A 13,394-nucleotide genomic window follows, 5' to 3' on the forward strand; every position below is an offset into this window, starting at 1 on the left:
GACTTATTAGCTGGAGTTTTAAGAGCCACAAATGATTGTGTCTCTCAAAACTCCGGCTAATAAGTCCAGACATGAGACGAGAGGAGTGATTGCTGCTGGTTCTTTTTGCTATTTGAAACATGCTGCCTGAAGAGAGTTGGCTCAGAAACAAATTTGAATAGGCTTACTTCTATCTAATTACATTTTAGTGGAGTTTCTAACTGTGCCTCTCCTTCCTTTAGCAGGGCTTGGATTTGGCACGTGTACACTTTTTATAAGGGATGTGTATGATGTCTCTGAATGTTAGCGAAGAGAATAACGTGTTAAACTTTAATTGTGTCATTTTAGTTTGAAGTTTGAAGATTCTGCCTGTTTGTAACATTATGATTGATATATAATTTTGTATTCTGCAAAGTGATTTTTTCTCCTTACAAATCAAAATAATGTGTTCGGTCTTTGTTTACAGTTTATAGTTGTGTTCTCCAAGTCTTGCGTCCCCCTGATTATATGTGGTTTATTGTGGTCAGCATGGAATAGTTACTGTATGTGTTGCTTTCACACCCAGTCAGTGATGGGAACAATAGATTCTCATTGTACTGTGTTAACTTTGATGAGCTGCCAGCAGCCCATCAAACTGCTCAGCCGTGGTGTTCTTTAATTGTTGGCTAATCCACTCCTATGGTAAATCACTGAGAGACAATCAGGCCTAGTCTGATTTAATATTAGTATGCACATTAATGTGTCAATGGAACTTTATTGGAATTTACAACCGTACCTTCAGGCGTATTCGAAGTTTAAGAGGAAAGTGTGTCTCGGAGTTGCACATGTGAGCTGCTAAAGCCCAGACTGTTGCTTTTAGTTTTAGACAGTGTGGAATCACAACCTGCTCGGCTGGGTTCCTAGCATTGGCACGCTGCCATGTTGTTGCTCGGTCTGGACGCTGTGTCAAGCTGGTGAATGGACCATTGTCACCCTCAGCATGACGAGAGGCAGATGTCATTTCTTCAGAGCGACTTTCATTCTGTCTCATTGCGGATCGTTTCCTGGTGATTCATTGTGCGTCTGTAGAAAGCATGAAAGACGTCACTAGTATTTCAGCGTTTCTGAAGCCGTCTAGATTCAAGTATTTGTTTTTCCTTTGATGACCTACTGAGGGAACTCACAGTGAGGTGTCACTCAGAGGAACCTGTGCGTGTGTTTCCAGCAACACAGCCAGCGAGGGTCTTACCTCTAGATTATAGGAGCTCGCTGGTTGTTATGCAAACACAGTATAAGACTGAAAACTGTTTCCCCGGTGAGGCGTTTGTCTTTGCGTGCGTGTTTACAGAAAGCTAGGAAAATTTAGCGCCGAGCGGGACGTCATGGCGAGGAAAGGGTAGTCACGTTCAGTGATTTGTCAAGTTTTGGTATTCATACTGAGGTGTGATAAGCAGAGCCAGTTGAAGCGTGCTGTGAAATCTGGCCTCAAGCAACAAGCATTATCACCATGCAAGTCAGGGCAGAGCTCTGTTCATAGTTCCTCTATCTCTGTCTGAGAATGAGTGGCTGCGCGCTATTGCAGCTCCCTCAAGTCATGACAAAGACCTTTGCTACATTATTGTTTGCCAAGGTTTCTCTTTTGCAATGTCTCTCCGGTTTGAGGTGTGTGTGTATTCTGTCCACCCAGGCCCCTCCCTTACGTTGCCTTGTTAGTCGCCTGCAGGAACACAGTTAGGTTAGAGTGAGTTTAAGGAAGGGCAACACTTGCAGGTCGAACCCTGCAGTAACTACAGGAAAAAAAGGCCACCTGTGTATCATCACTTGTATAGAAAACCTGACGCCATCCTCCACCTTTTAAGCTCTGCTCCTTATTTTTGACCCTGAATCTTCCTGCTCAAGCATAGTCCCATTATCTGGGACGTTACACACAGCCTCGAGGCAAACAAGTCAATTAAAAATAGTCAAAAGCCTTTTTGGGTTTTAGTCACACAGGCCTTCCGCACAAACACGCAGCCTGGTATTTGAAAAGGCAATAAAATACAGAATAAATCAAAGATCAAGATCCTCTACGCCGCAAGTCCAAGTTCTGTGACAAAGAGGGTGAATTGGTTTCCTTTTCCAGGGAGAAAGTGAAACCCTGTGATCCATGACTTTTTTTTTTTTTTTAAATAGACCTGCTCCTCTGCGCAATAAGTGATTGAATGGGGATTTGGGGTTATTCCTAATCCACTGGACCTTGAAGAGGAACTCGTCAGTCAAACTGTCAGCCAAAGCCTTTTTTTGCTAAAGGTGTTTTTTTTTCTTCATTGTTGTGTGTTTCACATAATGAGGCAGTCCTGCTTTGTCTTTCAGTAATCTACAATTATGATCCCAGTCGTGAGCAGGAGCTGTGCCTACAGGTGGGGGACACGGTGCACATACTTGAGAAATTGGAAGGTGAGTGAGTCTGAACGCACAACAGGTCCTGACACATCCTCCCCCTTTCGCTTCTGTAAAGCAAGCGACGCAGGAACTTAAATGAGATTCTGAACTAAGAGGTGGTCAGTGCGCCACGCGTGATAATGCAAACGAGTCGACCGCATTGTCCTCCTGACATCACCTCTGTCTTATTCACTCGTTTCGGTGTAACATTTCCTCTTTTAATTATCTCTCCTCAGGCTGGTATAGGGGCTACACTCTGCGCAAGAAATCTCAGAAGGTATGGACATCATTAGCGCTACATTACTCTATAACCAGTACTGTGATGTAAATACTGATACTACCTAATTGTTTCCTCAGGGCATTTTCCCAGCTTCCTACATCCACTTGAAGGAAGCTGCGGTCGAGGGAATAGGGTGAGATCCCATATCAGCAAACACATCGTTTTGATGATAACCCTCGTTTCTTTTAGGTTGCCGTTCCACCTTGTCATTTGCCAATAACATAGCAGTATACTTGTAATGTCATAAGTGAGGATTCAGTAATGCTTTTCTTGGCTGCGTCGGAAGACCAACCACATATTTATCATGTATAGAAATGTGCTTGAGTCATTCCAAATGATATGGCGTGATCTGTGAGTGATGAGCCACTTTTCCAATATCCTATTATTCTCTTCTTGTGGCTGGTAGCCAGCAGGAAATAATTATTCCAGCAGATTTACCCCTGGTACAGGAGCTCGGGGCTACGCTGAGGGAATGGGCGCAGATATGGCACAAGCTCTACGTGGTACGTGTAGATTGCCAGGCTGTTATCTGCCACTCTGTTTCTAGTGCACACAGTTCTCTACAGCTCACTGTTAAAAGGTTGCGTTTCTATTCATTTCTCTAAAGCGTGTAATTACGTGTATACGTGTTTATCTGACAGGCGAACAAGACAACCCTGTTCAGGAGCGTGCAGCAGATGGCCTACAGCCTCATCGAATATCGATCTCAGATAGTGTCGGGAACGCTGCCCAAGGATGACCTTGTGGAGCTCAAAAAGAAAGTCACGGCAAAGATTGATTATGGAAACCGGTACGAACGCTGCTTTCTTATTTTAATGCAATGAAATGCAATGAGGTAAACAGCCCCAGTAAAGATTTATACGCGTGAGTCATGTCTCTGTCAACTCATCTGATGCCCTGTGATCCTCCGCGGCGCTCAGGATTCTGGGGCTGGACCTGGTGGTGCGAGATGAAGCAGGAAACACATTGGATCCTGGCCGGACCAGCACGGTCAGTCTGTTCCGGGCGCACGAAACGGCTTCCCGCAGCGTCAATGACAGGATACAAGAGGAGAAGGCATGCTTCTCATTTTGTTAATACTATCCACCACTTTACCCCACTCTGGCTGCCAATTCCAATTAATGTCCTAATCCGTGGGTCCTTGGGCCTTGTTTTCATGCAGACGCGGCTACAAAACCTGGAAATGAGGCGTCAGACCCTGTTCAGCACGGTGCACACCTACAGCCTCCTGATGAACCTGAAAAACTTTGTGTGTAACATTGGTGAAGACGCCGAGCTGCTCATGTCTCTCTATGACCCTGACCAGTCGGAATTCATCAGGTCAGCTTGTCACTTTTTCTCAACCGCTTGACAAAGAATAAGACATTAATGTCACTGTTATGGTGGGTGTTGTTGCAATGACTGACACCGTATCATATCACACTAACTGACGCTGTGTAGCTTTCAAATGTTATCTTGAGAAAACTGTTTGCTGTGGCCACTGGGTTAACGGCTACTGCTTTGTGATTTATTATAGAGTTAAAGAAAGAAGAAGGAGAAGAAGAAGAAAGGAATAACAATTAGGTGTAAAATGACAGTGAAGAATAATAATATGGCTGCAGGTTGCACATTGTTGTCACATAACTCTGCGCAGCTCCGATGTGGCTTCTTTGGCACAGTTTTAAATGAATACTTAAGGATGCGAGGCTGTTTGTTTCCACCGTTTCTAAGCCACTGCTTGTTCTGCTTGCTGGTGTAGAAAACTAACAGTTCCATCCTGTCAAAACTTGTGCCAGCATAGGAGTAGTTAAAACGACCCATAAACCTCGAGCAATGAGCTGACTATGGAGTAAGTTAATTTTTATGATCGTTAACGATATTCAAGCTAAATATGCTCTGTCTGCTCCGGCTCTTAGAGAGCTGCTCTGCACCCAACTCTGATGTTTGACTCCTTCCCTCAGATAGAGCAACAGTAAAGACAGTAGATGTTTTTTTTCACAATATTGCAGGTGAAGCAAATGCCAACAGTGATGGCTCTGTTCCTTTAAGTTTGGTTTAGCAAGTCAGTCTTCTACAGTTGTCTCTAGGGGTTTATAGGCTCTTTCAGTATTGCTATTAAAATATACTTTGGATTTTATTGAATGAGGCGCATAAAATAATGCAATGAGTTTCCATATTGGCCACCATGATGTTTTTCGCTCGCACTGATGTCTTAGATAATGTGATATCTAACTGTGATTCTTATTTAAATGCACGCAGTGAGAACTTCCTGGTGCGCTGGGACAGTATGGGGATGCCTAAAGAAATTGAAAAACTAAACAACCTGCCAGCTCTGTTCACGGTAAGTGAATCCCAAACCACTGACTGTATTCCCGCTGTTTCTGTTTCACATTGAAACGGCCCAAACGCCGCCTGAAATCTGTGACAAAGGAGACAATTTGCTTGTGGATCGCCCCTAATTTATTGAAAAAGTTTTCTGTTTACAGCTCCCATTCACGGCACATCAGTGAAAATTTGAATACATCTGCCTCCATTATATTGCTCCTGTTTTTGCTAATGACATGTCCCCACAAACAAGTCACTGCCTCTGTGCCATCAGGAACCATTAGTGGTTTGGAGTGTGATGAAACCACATCAATCTGTATTCTCTTCCATAAAGCACATCAGTCAGTACTTATTAAAAACAAATGTTAAAAACAAAAGGCTTTTACTGCAGGATTTCATTTTGTGATATTAAATATCTGGTCTATAGCTTCAGCTTTGTGAATGCACCTAACGACGTGCTGATGAAGCTCACCGCGTTCTGTATCTAATGCACCATATCACCCAATGTGCCATAATAAATAATCTTTGTGTCTCGTTTGCAATCAGGACCTGAGTAGCAGTGACTTGATGAGGCAGCGGCTCTTCTTGGTGTGTCAGATCATCAGAGTGGGGAGCATGGAGCTGAAGGAGGGCAAGAAACAAACCGGTGGACTGAGGAGGCCGTTCGGCGTGGCTGGTGAGCAGCTTTTTAAATGTCCTCATATTTGTTTAAAGTCAGTCAACAAAAAAAAAATGCCACTCCTTTGTGGTGGTGGAGAAGCATGAATAGCTCTGTTGGAGTGTAGAAATGAAGGATCCATGTGGTGAACGAAATGGGAACACCTGCTTCCTGACCTAGAAAATTCCTTCGCTCTGCCTTGGCAAGGGAGTCGATGGAAATTGGTTTAGCGACCGTTTTTTTTTTTTTTTCTTTTTTTTTTTTCCTTTTGTTTTTGGCCAGATGATTAGTGGAATTGATGAGAAATGGTTTTCTCTGGTGTTCTAGCAAATGGACTGAAACCAGAGTCAGAAAGAACATTTAACTCAGAAGTCACATTATTCTTAGCCAGGAAAAAATGGCACTTTGGGAAAAGAGCTGGGTGGAATGAACAATTCGGAGGCATTTGCGAGCGCGAGATCAAGAGCCCTCAATCTGTCTTACTGGGCTGGTTGACTGGCTGGCTGGCTGCCACACCAGGCAACAGGTGACTGCGATCCAACACCTGGCTCGCCTTCTGTTTAAAAAGTACAGTTTCCAGACTTTGATGGAGTCAATTAACTTTTACAGCCAAGGAAACCAGGACATTACGCTATTGTTTTTTTTTCAGTCGGTAGAAAAGTGCATTACAGCTGTTAAATTAGCTTATTCTTGCTGCCTTGCTGCTATTGTCCCAATGTGTTTGTCTCTGCAGTGATGGACATCACAGACGTCGCCCATGGCAAAACAGACGATGAGGACAAACAGCACTTCATCCCCTTTCAGCAGTGAGTCTTTTCATGTCGTCACACTTCCTCAGCTGTTAACAGGCTCAACCTTGTTTTCGTAGCTCCCCACAACCAAGCACAAATACTGATTTAGAATTGGAATAGGACTCGAGTTATATTTACCGCTTACTGTGTTCCTCCGCATCTTTTTTAAGGGTGCAGTTTGACATTTCCTATGTTGCATTTCAAGGACAAATAGCAAAAGAAAAATGTTTGCAATCCTGAGTGTTAGCTCTCCTCAAAGATGCTTCAAGTACATGTTTGTATGGCAGCTACACAGCGGGGGGGTGGAGGACAATAATATTTTCACAGGGATCCGACATGGAAACATGTCTTGACTGATTCCTGACATTTACACCAAATTTACCAAGACCCTTCTTATGTTCAGTTGTCTTTATTCTTCGTGAAAAGGTACAGACAAAAACATAGTTTTATAGGAGAGCATATTAATTTGGATGATCATATTAGATGTGATTTTTTTTTTTTTTGAAATGCAGACATGTTTTGCTTCTGGAGATAGAAAATAACAAAGTGCAAAAGACAAAGCTTCAAGTAGAAACAAGCAGAAATTAAGTCTAGTTTTTGTTGTACACAAAAGACACACTCCTTTGTTAAGCTTTCTAGTCATCGACAAATTAATTTATATTCCATTAAGAGTGAGTGACTTGTTTGTCCCTAGTAATCAACAATCAGATAATTACTAATTAATGAGGAAAAGGTTATGCTAAATGAGTTTCGCAGTCAACAAAAGATTGAAACTGCAGGACACTGTTGTTGAGTTTCCACAATACTACATCAAAACATTTAACTCATAAATCAGGTGACACTTTATTATTGCTTGATTAAGACTCGATTGTCTGAGGTGTTACCAAAGTCTACTGGAATTTTGTTTGAGTATTTATTAATTTATGCTTCCTCATTTAGACCAAACAAAGAGTAAGACAATAGCTAAGTCTCATAATCAAGGCTCAAATTTAAGTGCAGTTTCAGCTAATTGTCTATGGTGTTAACCTTTATTCACAGAAAACTGCACACGGTTTACAGTAAAAGAGGTAGATCAATAAAATCAGTGTTTCAACTTCCTTACATTTTATATTTGTTCTTGCAGTCCATAAAAACCTTTTGGCAAGGTGAAACCATTTCTCTTTTCCCTGTATCCAGACGACCACGGTTCACTCTGGTCTGTTCTCTTCTGCATGAGTGACCCGTGATGTGTAATGTGTGTCTGGTACAGAGCACTTAAATGAACTCCGTCTAAGTTTCGGAACATGTGATGAATTGAAAACAAAAACGAGGATGGGCACGCTGTCACCTCCACAATATTGAATTTTAAGAATCAGTTTATCAGAGTTCTGCCCGCTTGCTATTTTTGCCCGGCGCAACTCGGCTGCACAGGAACAGCTGCGGGGTCATCAGCTGGAGCCACTGCTCCATTGATTTGCCACCACTACAACTCCCGGTGGGGGGAGCGGTGGCCAGTTGGCGTCTTTCTCCTTCCCCCCTGTGCTTATTGGGCATTAAACCCTAGAAACTACAGAGCCACTACAGAAGAGTTTGTCTACTCGGCCTTCTCTGCCAGTTCTTTGCTGGCCTTCTTTAGTCTCACCCCAAGTCATACCAGCAGCACAGAGCTGGATTGCTGATTTATCCACAAATCCCCTGCATCCAACTTCCACTGGATGGACTGTTCTGATCCAGCTAGCCTCATTGCCAGTAGCGCTTGAGCTGCTTGAACACATGTGACACTGTTAACCCGTCCTCCCGAAGGGAAGTGAGTTCAGTGACGAGGGCTTGCTTGGCAGCTGTGGACGGCACCGCAACATCTGGCCTGAGAGATGTTTGTGCGCTCTCGGTGTGGAAATAACGATGAAATAATATTTGATCAATTCTTTATACAGTCATCAACGGCCAAATTTTTGCAAAACTATCATCAGCTCCCCCATCAGTTGTAGCCGCACTAGAAAATGTTTGCTTTCCAAATGCATCGTAAAAATGAATCCTCATAACATCTGCATTGTCCATTTTTCACTTGCATATCCTGACTCTTCATTTGACCTACATGAAACATTTGACTCATATAGAGATGGACAAACCCTGTTTCCTAAACAGCTGTTCTAAAGCTCAGTGCAAAAGTTCAACCATCATCATCTTGGCGGTGCCTAACTTCCTTCCACCACTTTCTTTGAAGGCTTTGTTTCCTGTCCAGAAAATTGCTGACAGCTCTGAACATGTCTGAGTCACAAAGTTCATTAGAAAAACTAAGGAGGAATCCAAGTTGGTCGTCAAGATGAGGATACACCCTTTAATCAGTTTGAGATATTTATGCTTAAAATGCAATTTTGTATTGTTGATGAAAGCAAAAAGAGAGAACATTAACAATGGGTTAAGCAAAGTCACAGTGTTTTCAGAATCATGTTTTTCGTTTGACAACTGTGTCAAAGCAACTGAAAACTCATATTACGCGACTGTTTGATTCGATTTGCTGCTCATTAAATTTCGCAATTTGATATGTACATGTTAGTAGTCTTGTGCTTTGAGGTGCTCCTGCTCTGGGACTTTGCTCTGTCATAGTGACCTGAGGTTAGCAGGGTGTTGGGAGGGATAATGGTGCATCACGTCGAGAGATCTGGAAAGCCTCTCATCACTTTCGCAGCTCTCCTGTCCATTTGTTTGTCTCCTGTCAGTGATGCTGGCAGCTGATCTTTCTCATCCTGATACTTCTCTCCCAGGATAGCTATGGAAACCTACATCCGTCAGAGGCAGCTCATCATGTCTCCACTCATCCCTTCTCGAGTCATAGGAGAGAATGAGCCTCTTACTGCTGTCTTCAACAAAGTCATTGCCACCCGGGAGGTCAATCACAAAGGCCAGGGTAAAATGAAGTGCTCACAGACTGCACGCTCCCCTGTGATTTCAAGGGGGTTGCCCTAAATTGCCCTTTTTGTTTTGAGCAAGATAAATGATGTGTGACAAGTCTGCATGGCGCGTCTTTTTGGCATCGGCCTCATTGAGTTTCTTTACATGTTTGTCGGCAGGATTGTTTGTGACCCTAAAGCTCCTCCCAGGAGACCTCAGCCAGGTCAGGAAAGATTACCCCCACTTTGTTGACCGCAGCACAGCTATCGTCAGGAAAATGGGCTTTCCAGAAATCATCCTCCCAGGTGGATTAAAGTCTTTGTTGTGGAGCGCTGCTCCACATACACCATGGCCATGCTTGCTTGTAATTGCTCACGGAGCCACGAGAAGTGTTCATGGATTCTCTTCACGTCCGTCTGATCATCTGCTCTCCTTTCTCCAGGAAACGTGAGGAACGATATTTATGTGACGTTGCTACAGGGAGAGTTTGACCGTGGGAAGAAGAAGACACCCAAAAACGTAGAGGTCATACTCAGTGTGCACGATGAGGAGGGGAATCCCATGGAGGTAAAGCAGACCAGTGAATGCAACAAATGGTCACATCATGTATAATTAAGCTTAAACCAAACAGCTTCTTCTTGTAATGACATCTGCAATCCTACAGAATTGTCAAAACACAGACTGTCAAATGTTAGCACATTAAGATTCAGCATTTGAAATAAAGTACAGATGATAAGGTATAAAGTATTGCACCACCCCCAAAGAGCTGCCAGCACGGGTATACACTCTTAGCCTTGTCTCAGTATGACTAATTAATCTCAAATGATTTATGTAACTGACTATTCTCCCATTGTTTTGCATCTTTGCTGTAATTATACTCTTTTTGTCAAAGCTGACAGCATACACAGAAAAGACAAAACTCACATTGCTCCTGTCATGTAAGCTAATCCCTTCCCTTCAATTTTGTGTAGAAAGCAATATTTCCTGGGGCTGGTTATGATGGCATAACGGAGTACAAGTCTGTCATTTACTACCAAGTGAAGCAGCCTTGCTGGAATGAAACGGTGAAGGTAAGCTTGTGTCAGAGATCCATATGTGTCGCTCTGAACATTGTCCGCTTAATTAGTTTTTTTTTTTCCAAATGGATTTGCTGGGGCTCAATATAATGAAATCATAATTTTGAAGGAAATAGTCTCAGAATGCGCTTACTCAAATCCCCCACCAGATAGCATTTCTTGCATATGTGTAATCCTGCATTAACATGCTCCTCAACTCCCTGGACTTTTCTGCCTTCCCACATAAGGTTACAATTCCCATTGAAGACGTATGCCGCTGCCACTTGAGGGTGATGTTTCGACACAGATCCTCCCAGGACTGTGAGTGACTGTACCTTAACACCCCCGTGTAATCCTTCCACCATGTTACGCACAGCTAGCATTGTTGGATTTGTTCCTGCTTATGCTCCTGTGTATCCTTCAGCCAGGGACAAATCGGAAAAACCCTTTGGTATGGCCTTTGTCCGGCTCATGAGAGGAGATGGGACCACTCTGAAAGACGGCAGGCATGAACTCATCGTCTATAAGGTGGTGTGGCAAGATGAAATTGTTCATTTTTTATCATTTTTTATTTTACCTTAACTTTAATTAACAGAGCTTTAAAATAAGCAGGGCATTGTTTATTGCTTTTATCTAATTATATAAAAACCTGACTTGAATAGCTGACAGTAGGGATATGGATTATGCATGAACCTCGTTCAATCAATAAATATGAAATTAGATCTCCATCGATCAATACGCTTCATGATTCATTCCCACTTTTATAAATTTCTTAGGTTGACACAAAAAAAGCCGAGGACGCGAAGGTCTATCTCACCTTGCCAGCAACCTGGGCTGAAGTGGAGGAGAAGGAGAAGCATACAGGGAAGCAGTTCCACCATTCAGGAGTGATTCCTGTGACTAAAGACAGCTTCCAGATCGCTATGCTCACTTGCTCCACTAAACTCACGCAGAATGGTACAGTCATCATCTCTATTTTTACCACTCTTCCACTGTACGGTACCTAAAATGAATGTAGTTTTACGTATAATATCTAAAATGTCCTGTCATGTTTCATCTTAAACAAATATAACGGGTTGTGCGGAGAACAGTGGTGATGTAGCATCATTGTTACCTCCACACACTGATTTGTGTTGCTGATATACAAAATATATAATACTTTTTGATCTAGGTCTAATTCTTTTTCTAAATTACTGATTTTGTAACTGAGCCTTTCCTGCCACCGTATCTATTGTGATACGTTGATATTCTCTTGTCTTCAGTGGATCTCCTTGGCCTGTTGAACTGGAGGTCAAACCCCGAGGACCTGGACCAGATTTTGCAGAGGCTCATGGAGGTGGAGGGAGGAGAGATCGTCAAGGTAAAGCATATTTGACAGACGTTGTATGATGTTATTTGTAAAGCAACTTTTTGTAATAGGTTTCTGATTTTTTCCACAGTTCCTCCAGGACACTCTTGATGCGCTGTTCAACATCATGATGGAGACCTCAGAAAAGGACACCTATGACACCCTCGTGTTCAATGCCTTGGTTAGTCTTTAATGAAGCCGCGCTGTGAGACAGTGTGAGACCGTAAACGTTTACCACACGTATGCTCGGCTCCACTAGGGGTCCAGAAGGGTTGGGAATAAAAAATAAATCTACCTCACAAATTTGTTTTATCTCTCGGACTTTTCCTCTAAAATGTGCTTCTTTCTTGTGAAATGTCAAAAAATTACTAATACTGAATGTGCTAATCTTGATGATAAATACTTTTGCAACATTTGCTGTGGACGCTTCTTATAAGGCCTAGTCCAGAGTGAAGGTATTTAAAGCCCCAGTGTGGCCCATTAGAACCGCTTGTCTGATGATTGCACAGCTTCAGAACCTGCACTTCAAAGACACGTTGTAGATGGCGGAACTGGAAAGGCTGGGTCTCACTATTCCTCTGACTTTTGAAAGCACTAATCCAACATTCACGCCCAGGCGTGTGGTGGTGACAAAATAATCAAGATTTAAAATTCTCTCTCTGCTCTCTCTCTCTCTCTTTTCTTTTTTTTTTTTTACATTTGTCACAAGCATTTCATGCACGTTTCATGTGAAGAGCCGACTTCCACATTATAAATGCCTTTGGGGAGAGACGCTCTAAAAATGCGTTTTGTCATCCTCATAATTAAATAATATCACGTCTCCGTGTTGATGTTTGTCTTCTTACTTCGCTTGTCAAATGTGGTCACTCAAAACAACTACATACACATTGGCCTCTCCGTGCTGTCAGACAGCCGTTCATGGCAACGGCATAATGTTCGTTTGCATCAGCACAAGCAGAAACATTGTTTTGCCAGTTATTTTAATGATTTCTTTTCCCCCTCTTGTTTGTAACCAGGTGTTCATAATCACGCTTATTGGCGACATCAAATTCCAGCACTTTAACCCAGTCCTAGAAACATACATCAGTAAGCACTTCAGTGCCACTTTGGCGTACATGTGAGTACCACTTCTGTATTCCCCACCTTTGGTGGTTTATCCTGTTTATATTTTAGGCCTTTTTTCTCTCCCACAGCTAAATTATTAAGATTCAGACCCTGATGCCTTACTCATTCACTTTCTTAGGAAGCTAACCAGGGTGCTTAACTACTATGTGGGCCATGCCGAGGAGCCCATCCTCACCGAGAGGCTCTATGCAGCACTCAAAGCTCTCAAGTATCTGTTCAGGTTTATTGTGCAGTCCCGAGTCCTCTATCTCAGGTACTGGAAGCACCGCCACACAAAAAATCCGCCGATCGCTTTTCTAACCCTTTTGGTGACTCATTGCGATGCTCCGCCTTCATTCTCAGATTTTACGGAAACAGCGAAGACGGCGACGCTTTCTTCAACTCCATTCGCACCCTTTTCCTCTCGTTCAACACGCTCATGGACAGGCCGCTGGACGAGGGCGTGAAGATAAAGGTGCGCTGGAGATGCTTTAATTTGTGGGAGCATTTTTAAGGATTTCACCACTGTATCATTTTGTAGCATCAATCATTTTAAAAAGCCCGTCACACTCTGTGAATATGTAATTTAAATTTCCAGTGTTTG

At 42.8% G+C, this 13,394-nt stretch overlaps 1 protein-coding gene across 2 annotated transcripts in view; it reads left to right on the forward strand.

The window, feature by feature from the left end:
* dock5 (dedicator of cytokinesis 5) overlaps positions 1–13,394 on the forward strand; it is a 29,779-nt gene that overhangs the window by 3,388 nt on the left and 12,997 nt on the right. For both annotated transcript variants that reach the window (XM_047592219.1, XM_047592220.1), the window contains exons 2-23: positions 2,311–2,394; positions 2,616–2,656; positions 2,737–2,792; positions 3,066–3,162; positions 3,301–3,449; positions 3,580–3,715; positions 3,822–3,979; positions 4,898–4,979; positions 5,510–5,639; positions 6,355–6,427; positions 9,157–9,299; positions 9,463–9,588; positions 9,726–9,850; positions 10,255–10,353; positions 10,587–10,659; positions 10,763–10,866; positions 11,115–11,295; positions 11,601–11,698; positions 11,778–11,867; positions 12,703–12,803; positions 12,930–13,064; positions 13,154–13,265. In XM_047592219.1, coding sequence (XP_047448175.1) covers positions 2,311–2,394; positions 2,616–2,656; positions 2,737–2,792; positions 3,066–3,162; positions 3,301–3,449; positions 3,580–3,715; positions 3,822–3,979; positions 4,898–4,979; positions 5,510–5,639; positions 6,355–6,427; positions 9,157–9,299; positions 9,463–9,588; positions 9,726–9,850; positions 10,255–10,353; positions 10,587–10,659; positions 10,763–10,866; positions 11,115–11,295; positions 11,601–11,698; positions 11,778–11,867; positions 12,703–12,803; positions 12,930–13,064; positions 13,154–13,265 — 2,393 coding nt within the window. The remainder of the gene's footprint in view (positions 1–2,310; positions 2,395–2,615; positions 2,657–2,736; positions 2,793–3,065; positions 3,163–3,300; positions 3,450–3,579; positions 3,716–3,821; positions 3,980–4,897; positions 4,980–5,509; positions 5,640–6,354; positions 6,428–9,156; positions 9,300–9,462; positions 9,589–9,725; positions 9,851–10,254; positions 10,354–10,586; positions 10,660–10,762; positions 10,867–11,114; positions 11,296–11,600; positions 11,699–11,777; positions 11,868–12,702; positions 12,804–12,929; positions 13,065–13,153; positions 13,266–13,394) is intronic.

Source organism: Mugil cephalus, chromosome 8, assembly GCF_022458985.1.
Source record: "Mugil cephalus isolate CIBA_MC_2020 chromosome 8, CIBA_Mcephalus_1.1, whole genome shotgun sequence".
Lineage (NCBI taxonomy): Eukaryota > Metazoa > Chordata > Actinopteri > Mugiliformes > Mugilidae > Mugil > Mugil cephalus.